This window comes from Pterocles gutturalis, unplaced genomic scaffold (genome assembly GCF_000699245.1).
Source record: "Pterocles gutturalis isolate BGI_N339 unplaced genomic scaffold, ASM69924v1 scaffold34999, whole genome shotgun sequence".
Lineage (NCBI taxonomy): Eukaryota > Metazoa > Chordata > Aves > Pterocliformes > Pteroclidae > Pterocles > Pterocles gutturalis.
This window is the reverse complement of record NW_010134430.1, coordinates 2,156-14,396: the sequence shown is the minus strand read 5'-3', so window position 1 is coordinate 14,396 and position 12,241 is coordinate 2,156. Positions and strand designations below refer to the sequence as shown.

Below are 12,241 nucleotides of genomic sequence, written 5' to 3'. Positions count from 1 at the left end.
GCACCTGAGAAACCAAAGGGGAACCTGCCAGGGCTGATTTACCTGCCCTGCTACCCCGGGTAAACACAGAGACAGGAGATCTAGCAGGGTGTTGAGAGCACATTCTGCTAATTACATGAGGCACAGGTTTGAGGTTTGTTTTGAATCTCGTTTGTATTTGAAGTAAGACGGTGAATCTTGAGATGTTTTCCTTAGTGTCGTATCAGGACTTTCCCTCTTCGGGGTTCGTCGGAGTGAAATGACTTCCCACATCCTGTTCTTCTTTCTCACGGTCTTTTTCCTGGTGCGTTCTTTGCACCTGGTGATTTTTTTTTTTTTTTGTGGCATCTTAAGCATCTGCAATACTTCTCTGTTGCATCCACACTTTTGAACAGGGCTGAGAACCAGAGCTGGGTACTGCCTGCAGAGCCCCGAGCGAGGTTTTTGCAGTCTCCTGCCCACGTCCTTCCCCAGAGCCTCAGTATGAGCTGCAAAGTGACTCTCAGGGTGGGAATTGCTGATAAAAACAAGGAGCCAAACTTCAGGAGTTGTCCCACAAGCCTGTCTGGAGCTGACGGGGGTCTGGGGGTGTTGTGTGCTCTGGAAGGGGGGTGAGGCTGTCCAGAAAGGAGATTCTTCCAGGGATGTTCTTCCTCCCTGCCAGGCAGACAAGTGCTCACGGGGGGCAATCTCTGTCTTCCAGTATGTGAAAGGGACTTTTTCAGCTTAAGATAGTTTTTTCCCCTCTCAGCCCTGTGCTGGGGTTGAGTCGGAAATGCCGCTGGGTAATTGCTCCTGGTTGGGGTTACGGTCTCAGGCTCGTGAAACCTGTGTTCCAGCAGAAAATCCTCTAATTTCTATGAATTAAGGGAAACGCGAGTAGCAAATTCTAACAAGGTGTTTCATTTAATTCCTAAGACCAGGACATACTTGGGTTATTTTATCCTTTAGGTTCCCCATCTTCGCCCCTGGGCTGGGCTTGGCGTTGTGATGAGGTCCCCTTCCCTCGCAGTCGCTGCCGTCTCCTCCTGCATCACCCAATAAGACAAAGCTCTAATTACCCTGTGCTAATTAGCCCGCCAAGGCTTTCTGCCTGCATGCAGCATTGCTCATCCATCTCAGCTGTGATGTGCAATTCCTCTGCTGGCCCCTGCTCAGAGGCTGAAGGGAAGCAAGCAGCAGGCCACGGTAGATTCTCTGCTGTCTAATAAAGGTTGTGTTGTGTTCACTCTGCAGCCTTTGGCTCCAAAGCAGCCCTGGTGGATTACTTGCTTTTACAAAACTGCTTATCTTCACAAAGCTGGCAGGGATGACCCAGCAGAGCTGAGCTGCAACAGGCAGAAGGGCTCAGAAGCTATTAGGCAGAGACCGAAAGACAGCGCAGTTGTGTACACCCGGTTTCTTTGGGAAACGCAGTTAAAAATGGCAGCACTGAAGCAAGCATCGTTCCTGCAGGGCTGAGAAAGGTGTAATTCATCCTGGAAAGCTGCCTGACTCCCTGTGTGGCTGTGACAGTTATTTCTAACAGGCAGGCAGGAATAACCCCCAGGATGGGCTGTTGGCAGCGCAGGCGTGCTGGGGCTTTGTGGCGTTGGCAGCAGTTAAATGGATTTCCTGCTTTCTGCAGGGCTGGAGGGCGGCTGGGGGTGAGAGAGGGTGGAGCTCAGGCACTTCAAAACGCAGGTTTAATTTCCCCGTGCTCTCAAGAGGGTCAAAGTCCCTGGAAAACCCAGAGAGGAGTGCCAAGGCTTAAATAGATGTTAATATCCTTGGCTCTGCTGCTAATGTATTAAATAACGTGTAGGCAAGTTATTGTGCTGCTTGGTGCATTGGTTTCCTTGGGTGTATTAAACACAGAGTGACTCCAGCCTGGGCACTGAAATCTTCCACGGCGAGGGTTGTGTCCGTACATCTGTTAACAGGATCTGTGACACAGGGATCAGCACTTTGGGCTCCCAGCCACGCATGATCCTTCCCACCCCGTGCGGGGAAAGCATCCATCCCCGGGGCAGGAGCTGCCCTGGTCCCTGTGCTGGCTACTTCCACTCCCAACACACGGTGAGGAGCACCCTGCTTGTAATGTGAGCACAGAGAGCTGCAGGAAGAGATCTTCTCAGGGATGTAGGAATTAGTGCCCCAGCCAGGAAAATCCCCCCTGGGGCTCCTTGGAGCTTCAGCGGCTTTGGGTGCTTGTCTGACTTCTGCTTGCAAATCAGGCAGGCAGCTGGGGTGGGGGGTTTTGTTTAAAAGTGTGGGGAACTAGGGGTCTTGGAGACTGGGGAAGAATGCTTCTGGTATCATGGTGTTCCCAGGCAGGGTCTGGTGCTGCGTCCCTGAATCTCCCCTGGGGAACAATCCGTGCTGGGTAGGATCAGGAGGTGTGACCGAGGGAGCAGAGCCTGGGCAGTACCCTTCCCCTTCTGTACATCCTTCAGCTGCTTTGTCCGTAGGCATGGCCACGAGCTCCTGGGGTGGCGAGGAGGGGCTCTGCGCGGCGCTGGTTCCGCAGCACCCATTGTGACTGTCCCGCAGCCCTCTGTTAGCTGGTGTGGCTCTGCTGCCGGGTGCTCTTCCCGAGCAGGAGCAGGGGAACCTCCTCTGCTCAGTGCCAGGAGCCAAAGCACCGACCCACGTGGCTGCAGCGCACCGAGAGGTCCTCCTTCAGAGCGACTCGCTCTGGGCTTTGGCATCGTCTTGAGAAGAAAGGTAGGGGAGAAGCTGCTGTGTGGTCGTTAGTGTCATCGTACGCTCGGTTAGCCCTGGGAAGTGGGGGAGACCTTTGGGTGCTGCGGTAGCACGTGGGGGTGATGGGAGGCAGGGCTGGATGCAGCCCTGAGCTGGGAGGAGAAGAGCTGGCTGCTGGCCAGAGGGATGGATGCAAACACGCCACGATACAGGAATATGTGACCTGCTGGCTGCTGTGCAGGGAGCGAGGAAGGAAAAAAGGGCTGTGCCAGGAGGGGAGGGTGAGTTGCTCCAGAATTCCCCGCTGCTGCTCCGTTGGGATGTTGTGTACGTGTGGGTTAGGTGATGTTCAGCTCCAACCTGGCCACCCAGCATTTGAAACGGCAGCAGCCACGGTCGCCACGCTTCATCCCCAGTCTTGTGCTTTGCTGTCTCACCAGCGTTGTGGTATCTTGAAATTGTGGAGAAGCGAGTGGTTTTGTCTTGCTGAAGTATCAGCCTGCCTCCTGTAGTGGGTTGCCACGCTCTGCTAACGGGGTGGCAAATCTTACCCGGGTCTTGTTGAATCTTAGAGGGTCATGTTTTATTTTGCATCCTTTCTTCTCGACCTGGTGCCTCCTGCTGCACCTGGGTGTACAGAGCAGCAGGAGCTGCAGCGAACGGCAGGATGAGATTCCAGGACCTGATCCCAGCCTGGCTCCGGCTCTGTCCCAGGAAGCCAGCGCTGGGGTGGCAATAACGGAGTAGCTGGAGTCTGAGCTGATGGACTAAGGATGGCTGTTGGTGCTGCTGGTGAGCCTGCTCTTGGCGTCGAGGCACAGCCCGTGTTATACCACAGCAGCAATATCCTTCCTGCTTACCTCTTGCCCTTCCTTCTGCAAAAAAAAAACAACCAACCAAACAAAAAAAAAACCACAAAACACCACCCTCTTCAGACCCCATGTAGGCTCTGAGGAGGGTTTCCACACCTTTTTTGGCATGGCAACTCTTTCTCCCGTGCTCTGTGGCTGCAGATCTACCCAGGCAGTGTGGTGGCAGCGATATCAAAGCACCGTGGATTTCCCTTGATTTCATCAGCCTCGTGTCTGGGCTTTCTGCAGATGTCAAAGAAATCACTGTGCGTGGCAGCCCTGCTGGTACGCTCGCACGGCGTCTGGGGCAGCCCATCCTACGACGTTGGTAGCTGAGATGCCGCTGTCTGAACGTGTGCGTCTTTAGCCCGTGTGAAATAAGGATTTGGTTCTTCCATCATCGCATCAGTTGGTGTAAAGCCTCCCAGCACTCAAAGCTGACACTCTTTGCCTTTCCCCCAGGAGAGCAGCTGATCGGTGACTGTTTCCTGGCTGATGGGTAGTAATTTATCTGTGGCGCACTCAACGCCTTCCAAAACTTAATTGCTTGCAAAATGCATCGATTGCTTATCCATTGCCCTCTGCGCATCTCGAGGGCTCTTCTCACGTCACAGAAGCTCTGGCTCCTGGGTGACTTGGATTTGAGCCTTGCCATGCAGGAAAGAAGAGTGAGGAATGTCTCTGCCAGTCTCCTTGAAGTGTTCTTACCCTTACCCGAAGCGTGATCCCCTTCCCAGAGCAGCCCAGGGTTTGCTTTCTTCAGCCTCGGGGGTGACGACCCTGGGATCCACCGCTGCCCATCTGCTTTCGTGGCAGAGTGGAAGGTTCATCTTGTCTTTTTCTATTTTCTGTATTTCTGTTGTATTTTTGCCTTTCATGGGGAAATGAAAGCAACCCAAGTGGCTGCTGTGCTTCGTGGTGTGACGATGGAGCACAAGCTCTTCAGTTTCGGTCACATGCAGGGTCCCAGCCCGGGGAGGGGGGTGCCCAGGCACTGGGTTGTCTTTTCTCTGCTGCTTGATGGGGGAAAGGAAGGAGGGGCGGTCCGTTACCTCCCTGATTTTTGGGAGCAGGTCTCGAGTTCCTTGTTATTGTCTGGTCCTCGAATACCCTCCTTGTCTGCAGCCGTGCTACGAGCCATCATCTGGAGGGGATCACAGGAGCAGAGATAAAGGGGAGGGAAATACCTGAGAAAGTTGTGACGAAGAGGCTGAGTCAGGAAAGTCCTAAAAGGGAGTCACAGCATCCGATTCAAAGCCCTTTGCAATTGGGGGAGGTTTTCCTCTGTATTGGATGGGTTTGAATTGGGCTGTAGTGAGAACAGTCTGTTGCATCATTTGAAGACATTGCAAAATCGGGGAGAACACAGGCTTTGAAAGAGGCGAAAGGAGAAGCGCTGCGGTCTGGAGAGCTTTTTAAGGGTCTGGAAGAGCTGGTCTTACTTGGCCAGGCTGTCAGCACAGCACCAAGCCCTGCGTCCTGCCCGGGGGTTTCTTCAGGGAGCTCCATGTGTTCGTGGGAACCTATTTCAAACTGCGGCAGGTAGGAGACGAGGGAGGTGGGAACGTGTCCCTGTCATGAGCGTGGAAGACAGCCATGTGTCACAGGTCTGGTCATTGTCATGGAAATGTGGATAAAGATTTTAGCAAGGCTGAGGAGAGGGACCGCTGTCTGTGATGCTATTTCGGGTGCAGTGGCAGCTTTTGCATCCCAGCTGGAGAGAATTAGGTTCCCTCCCTGGACAGTGGATGGCATTTCGGCACTTGGCCACCTTAGTTTGCTCTCTGAAGAGAGAAGCTGTCTGGGTTTGTCCTGGGTGGGGGTCCCGGGTGGGGCTCACCCTGTTGGTGTATCCTGGCACTCCGGAGGATTGTCTCTGTTGTGTTAAGGATTGTTCTATGCTTGTTGAACTTGTCCCTTTTTCTTTTCTCTCTCCAGCGCCCCAAACCTGCCAGTCAAGATGCCCAAAGCCAGCAAGGTGACCCAGGCGCTGGCAGGTAAGGATCCCGCCCTGCTCCACTGCTCTCTCCCGGGTTACGTGAGCACGCGATTTACCTTTCGGTGGCGCTTGTTTTCCTTTGTTGGTTTTTAGGAAGAGTCTGAGATGTTGCATTTAGCATTTAAAGCCCAAAGGCTTTTCCGAAAGGTAAAGGAGGCAAATTTGGGGGAGAATGGGATGGTCAAACCTTAGTGACTGTTTTTCTCATCGGTGGTGGTCCTGAGGCTCTAAGAATGGGTGGGTTTATTTGGGGGTTGGATATTCGTCTTTTCCCGTGGGTGTGGATGAGCAAGGAGCAGGGGGGAGCACACGGATCGAGCTCAGTGCTAGCTAGTACTTGCTACTTTTTTTTTTTTTTAAAGTCAAGGGGGAAGAGTGATGTGAAATGGAGTGTGGTTTTTAATGTGGTTTTACGACAAAAGCTCAGGTGGTCTTTAGCTTAAAAAAATGATTGTGGTGCCTTGTCTTGGTAAAAGGAGTGGACAGAAGTCAAATCAGAGGTTGTGTCCTGCGGTAGCAGAATACAGGTTTGCTTGTTATCATCCCAACCTGTGAACACGATGCGAAATATCCCTGAGGAGCGTGTCTGGGAGGGATGAAAGTGCCGGTGTTCAATGCTCCTGTTCAGAGGAGATTTGCCTGTGAAATAACGAAATGGTGTTGCCTTGAAAACAACAGCTCACTCTTGCAGCTTTCGGGGGAAGCGTTTCCCTGCCAAATACCATTGGCGCGTTGGCTCTGTTTTGACTCAGCCAGCGCCGAACCGCGGGGCCCTGCTGCGGTGGTGCCTGGGGAGATGGCAGATGGCTTCTCCGTACTGACACCAACCGTGCGCTCGAAATCGTATCGTAAAACAGTAACCCAGGGGTAGAGGAATGGAAAAGACCTGTTGTATGGTATTTTCTGGGGTTTTCCATACCTATTTCAGGCACTGCAAAATATTTACTAACCCTTTCCCTCCTCTGGCTCTAGTCCATGTGTTTTTTGTTGAGGTTCTGAGCTCCTTGGACACCGAGCTTTGCTCCTGGGCACACAGAGACAGTTATTGTCTCACTCTTAGAGGAAATGGTCACCGCCTTGTTCCAGGAGAGGTGGTGGTGCTTAGTCCCCTCTCGAGTGTCACGCCTTCCCCTGCCTGGATGATCCTCAGGATTGTTGCTTCCAGTTGGCTCATGTTAGGACCATGATGAAAACTGTGCCTTGGGTGTCTCTGCAGTCGGATGGACACTGCATAAAGACGGACACTGAGTGTCCTCTGACGGCGTGCAGCCCATCTGTCTCCCCGTTAATTAATCAGTCTGTATGGAAAAGAGTTGTAAAGCCAGGCTCAGACCTTGTCTAGGCAGATGACCTGAGCAGGAGAACTCCCCTTGCTTCTGAAAGCGCTGAATTTCATCCCCTGGCTGTTAGGGCTGGCTGTGTAATTAATCACATAAAGGTAAATACAGCAAAGAACTGGAGAGCGCTGGAAGCAGTGAACACACATGGTCCGTTCGTGCCTCGTAGTGCAACGTTTGGATGTAAAAGGCTGCGGGAGAGCTCAGTCAAGCCATTCACCACCATTTAATAAAATATTTCAGTTTTTAATTGGTATCTTTGCTGCTGGAGGCTGGGGGTTCAAAGGAGGGAATAATTCTTCATTTTAATAATATTAAGCCCTCCACGAGGCAGGGAGCAAGAGGCACGCTGAGTGCAGGGCAGCGCATGTGTGGGCAGCGCAGAAGCAGCTCCCCGGGACCGGCGTCTCCTGCGGGTCCAGGTCTTTGTGGGACACAGCTTTGGTCGGGGCTGTGCTGCCTTCTGCCAGATGGGACAGACCTCAGAGGTGCCAGGGAGGGGAACAATCAGGATTTGAGTCTGTCCTTAAAATCACACAGCAGCAGAGGAAAGATCTGGACAAGTGAATTAGCACGTGGGAGGAAAGTCAATCTCTGGGAGCAGTTCTGGTAGAAAGCAAGCAGCAGGGTTCTGGTGAAAAGGCCAAATTTGATGGAGAGGTTAATTGGCTGGGTCTTTAGGGACACCTTCTTCCTCTCCATGCTCTGCTCTCTGTTTTTAGGACCTCTGCTGGGAAGTGGTATTTTGTTGATATTGAAAATCCTGCAGATGGTGTTTGCGTTGCTCCTTATTTGTGTTATTCCCTGACACGTTCCTCTGCTCCCCGCTGCGTGATCGCTTCCTTCACCGTCAGAAGGCTGAGGACCCCAGGGCTCCGTGGTGACGTGGGGGTGAGGGCAGCCTCAGATATGAGCTGAAGAAGGTTTTATTTTGGGAAGTGTCTCCAGAAGTCTCGCAATCCCTGGTCTCCGTCCCGAGGCGCCTCTCGGCAGCTTTGGCTCTGGTTTGAAGCAGGAGAAATAAAACCCCTGAATCCTGCGGGGGATCTGGAGAAACGCTGCAGGTGCATCTCTTGGAGGCAGAGGGAGCTTCTGGCGGATAAACAGGAGACGGGGGGATCCCGCGGCTCTGGATTTCATTTGTGATGAGTAGCTGGGGATTGGAATGAGGGATTTGTAACAGTCAACTCCACATCTTCTCAAAGCATCAGCTGGGATCCCAGAAATCATCAAGCTGACTTTTAAAATAATGTTTTGTACAAAAAATTCCTTTCTGCTATTTTAATACTTCAAAGTGCACGTGGAAACTTGGCTTTTAAGCTTTCTCTTTCCCCTCAGAATTTGGTTAGTGTGGCGAAATGCCAGAACAGAATTCCAAGCAAATTTTTTTTTGCGTTGGTGTGATCAAATGGACTAACATCTCAGGGAAATGATGCAGGTTTTGTGGCGTGCCTCAGGGCTAGGGGGTGGGCTAGGTGGTCATAGCAAGGCCCTTCTAACACTGTTTTTAAGATGAAGGCTAAAATGGGCTTTTTGTTAAATGAAACCAAGTGTTTCTCATCTGCACGATTCCTGGAGCTGGGGCGTTGGGGATGCTTGGATCCCGCTTCTGCTGGTGGATATAATCGTACAAATCAGCGCTGCTGCTCTGCCCCTCGGAGATCTCGCGTTATTTGAAGGGATTTGAAGGCAAGCTCTGCCCTTGCCCCTCTACCTGTGTGACTCCAGGGCTGGAACCAAAGGTGAACCCGTTGAGGTCTGTGCGAACAGAGATCGGAGCCGGTGACCGGGGCACACGTCAGGCTGGGGGTGTGAGCCCGCCTGTGCTCAACACTCATCCCGTTATGTAAGGGTGTTTTTCCTATGCTCAGCTTCTGCACAGGATATTACGCAAGTCCCTTATTTACATGGCAGGCTGAGAAAAGCTGGTGGATGTTGTCATAGCTCCAGTGAAAATAATTTTACCCCAAGGAGTCAGTGACGTGGTGCTTCTGGCCAAATGGATGGTTTGAGCAAGAGAAGAGAGGCAGGTCTCTGAGGGTGCTTATTGCACATGTTTGTAGGGTCGGATTGATGCCAAAGGATGCTTCGCCAGGCTTTGTGTCTCTTCCTTCCTGCTGTCCTCACAGGGAAGGAACCCAGTGGCCAAGGGGAATGGTGAACAGATTAAATAATATTTGTCAGGCTCCGGGGGTAGCTGGTGAGCAGCAGGAACTCTTGCAGGAGCGCATGGGTGTCCAAAGCGGTTGGTCTGGGCAAGCTGGTCTTGTTGCAGCTTGGCCCTGGCATATTCGGGTGAGAATTGATCCAGGTCCGAGGCCAAGCGTGCTCCTGACATAACTCCACGGATGCCTCCAGTGAGTTCTGAATTGAAATGTTCAAGGCCAGGCTGGGTGAGGCTTTGGGCAACCTGGGCTAGTGGGAGGTGTCCCTGCCCATGGCAGGGGGTGGCACTGGATGGGCTTTAAGGTCCCCTCCAACCCAAACCGTCCTGTGATTCTATGAAATTACTGTGTCCACAGGTCAGGATTGGCGAATCCATCTGCAGATGTGATGTGTGTCTGGGTGTTGTTTTGGCACTTGGTATGAACACACACGCCCACGTCAGGCTTGGATCAGAGGAGATCCCTTCCTGGGGACGCTTGTCACCACTCTTGTGGGAGGATTGTTAGATGCTGGGATTTCCAGCCTTGTATTAGAGCTTTAGAAGAGGCACTGCTGCTGGGTTTGGAGATGAGCGATGTGACACCACAACAGCCCCTTTTTGAATGCTCTCTTGATGGGGATCTGCAGAAGATGGTTCATTGTGTGTCTCTCCAAAGGCAGCAGAGGGTAAAAGTGGAAAATTACCTTTTCTTGGCTGGTTGAAGATTGTCCACGGGAGAACATTTGGTTGGGGGTAATTCTCCTGGACCTGTTGCTATATGTCTGTGTCGGGCTGTAGATGCATTTGCAGCTCGCAAAACCAAAGAGCGAAGGTTCCTGGAACAAATGTTTCTATCCTTTACAATGATTCATGATGCTGGCAGGGAGTTTGGGACGTGTTATTCCAGGTATGAGAGGGGCCATGTCAGAGGGTAGCTGCACTTGTGGCTCGCACTCTTCACCTGGTCTGATTCTTGAAGGCAACATTTTGTCTTCCAGCATTAAGAGTTTGAAATCCCTCTGGTTCTGTCATGTTCTTTTTATTTATTTTTTGAAGGGGCTCTGCATGTTAACGTTGGAGGGATGGTATTGATCTCTTCAGAAGAAAGCATTAATTTTGCGTTTGCCTATCAGCCAGCTGTGTGTGGGTGGTGACAATCCCTGTTTGTCTTTGGACTTGCTTTTCAAATGTCAGTCTCCACAGTCAGTGCGATCACATCACTTAGCAGTTTTTTTGGAGACAACTTAGTTTCCTTTTCTGCACCAATTCTGGGGAATTGCATTTTGCAGCCTCAGCGGGGCCAGGCTGTCGGAGATGATCTCCCCCAGCCATGGGGGGGTCCAGCCTCTCCCCTGTTTTGCAGAAATATTATTCCTCCAGGCTCTCTAACCAGCATGAGCTGGTTCTGCAATTCTGTGAATACCTCCGACGGTCCTTTAACCTGCTGAAAGGGGAACGTGCCTGCCCAGTGCAGCTTTGGTGCTGTTGCTGGGCTTGGGTGTTCAGCTTGTGTTACGGGAACATTTCAGCTCTTCCTTAAGGCTCCTTGTGAGCAGTGAAGGACCGCTGGCTTAGTCCGGGCTTGAGAGCACACAATAGTCCTGCGGTCTTAGTTCGAGACTTAAAGGAAGTTATTTTGATTGTGAAATTTCTGGATCCGATGGTGAGAGCCCTGCTGGCTCATAGCCACGTCAGGGGCTGTCCCCAGCTGTCACTTGATTTTCAGCTGTGTGGGTATCTCGTTTTTGTCCTGAACGGATGTGCTCTTCTATCTTCCCTTCCCAACCCAGCTGAATAGACGCCTGAAAAAAAAGAAAATCCATAGAAATGTCAGCCTTGGCTGTGAACCACTGTGCAGAGTGCTGGCAAGAATTTCCATAGCGGTAGGATGTGGGTTTGCATAGTCTGCTGTCAGAGGTGACTTTTGGGGAGACTCTGGCTTTTAGGTTCTCTGCATCCATGAGGGTTTTTTTAATTTAATTTTTTGGCAATGGCTGTGGCAGGTGGGAATCGCTTCTTGGGAAAGCGCAGGCAGGTGTTTGCTTGAATGTAAGTTGAACAGCAATATGTTCCCTTCGAAATGTTACGACTTGTAACTGGCCTGGATTTCTCCAGCAGACATCACATTAGATCAGCACCATCGGTCCTGGAGCTCTCCGCGTGCCAATTTCACCTCCAGGGAAGGGCTCTCCTTTTTAATGAGTCATTAGCTTGGGCAAACCGCATCCCTTGTGTACAGCTGCCTGGGGTGGGGGAGGATTGCGTCGCAGCTGGGGGTGTTAGGAAAAACTGGGGTGTGGGGGGAGCAAGGGGCTGCCACCGTGGGTTTGAGTGGGGCAGCTGCAGCCCGCGGTCAGCCCGGCACCACTGCGGGTTTGGAGGCGGTGAAGCTGTGCTCTGGGGATGGGTTTGGTGCGATGCCTTTGAAAGATGGAGCTGTCGTGGGGAGCAGCTGAGCAGGACTTTCAGGGGTTACAGGTGATGCCCCTCATCCTTCAGGGCTGTGTGAGCGGGAGGACTTTGCACTGCGGCAGACTCGATGCCTGAGAAGCCCTAACGCCAAGGCAGAGGGGAAGCTCCTGTTCACACACCAGCGAGACTTACGCCCATATTTCCCTGCTTTAAGTTGCTGCCTGGGTCCCTCCCTCTAAAAGCCTCTAGATCCTGTTCTTGTGCTGACTCCAGCCCTTCTCGGATGTTTGATGTCCTCTGAATCAAGGGCTTGGGTTTTGGTTTATTTTATATTTTTTGGTTTTTGGATTTTTTTTTTTTAATTTTCTTTGAAAGGTTCAAGGTTTGTTTTAATGAATGTATTTCCCCGTTGTTTCCTTCCTGCATGTTGATCTCGTACCCGCTGTAGGCATGACGGCTATTCTGATGTCAGCCGCTGGACTCCCCGTGCACCTCACCTGTGTGCCGCAAGCTGCCAGCACCCATAAAGCCACTAAAAAACACAGCTCAGTTAAGGAGGGGAGGAAAGTGTCCAAGAAAGGTAGTTCCTACTCAAACTCTGATATTTGCTTCCATCTCCTTCTCTTTATCTCTCTGCACTTGTTCTGCCTCCTTCCTTTCCTCTTGTCTCTCTCCCCTCACCCTTTCGGCTCTTCTGGTTTGACTGATGGTGTTCGTCCCGTGCAGGGGAGAAGCAGGACACGTCTCCTCTGCCCTGCGCAGTCCCTGACAGGCTGTAAAATAAGGTGATGAAGCAGACCCTGTCCTGCTCCAGCTCTGCTTGTTTCCATCA

At 51.8% G+C, this 12,241-nt stretch overlaps 1 protein-coding gene across 1 annotated transcript in view; it reads left to right on the top strand.

The window, feature by feature from the left end:
* Positions 1 to 11,989, top strand: part of LOC104467730 (probable E3 ubiquitin-protein ligase DTX2) — a gene marked incomplete at its 3' end in the record, with an annotated part of 18,819 nt that extends 6,830 nt beyond the window's left edge. The window contains exons 3-4 of the mRNA XM_010081611.1: positions 5,454 to 5,512; positions 11,858 to 11,989. Coding sequence (XP_010079913.1) covers positions 5,454 to 5,512; positions 11,858 to 11,989 — 191 coding nt within the window. The remainder of the gene's footprint in view (positions 1 to 5,453; positions 5,513 to 11,857) is intronic.
* Between the last annotated feature and the right edge of the window lie 252 nt (positions 11,990 to 12,241).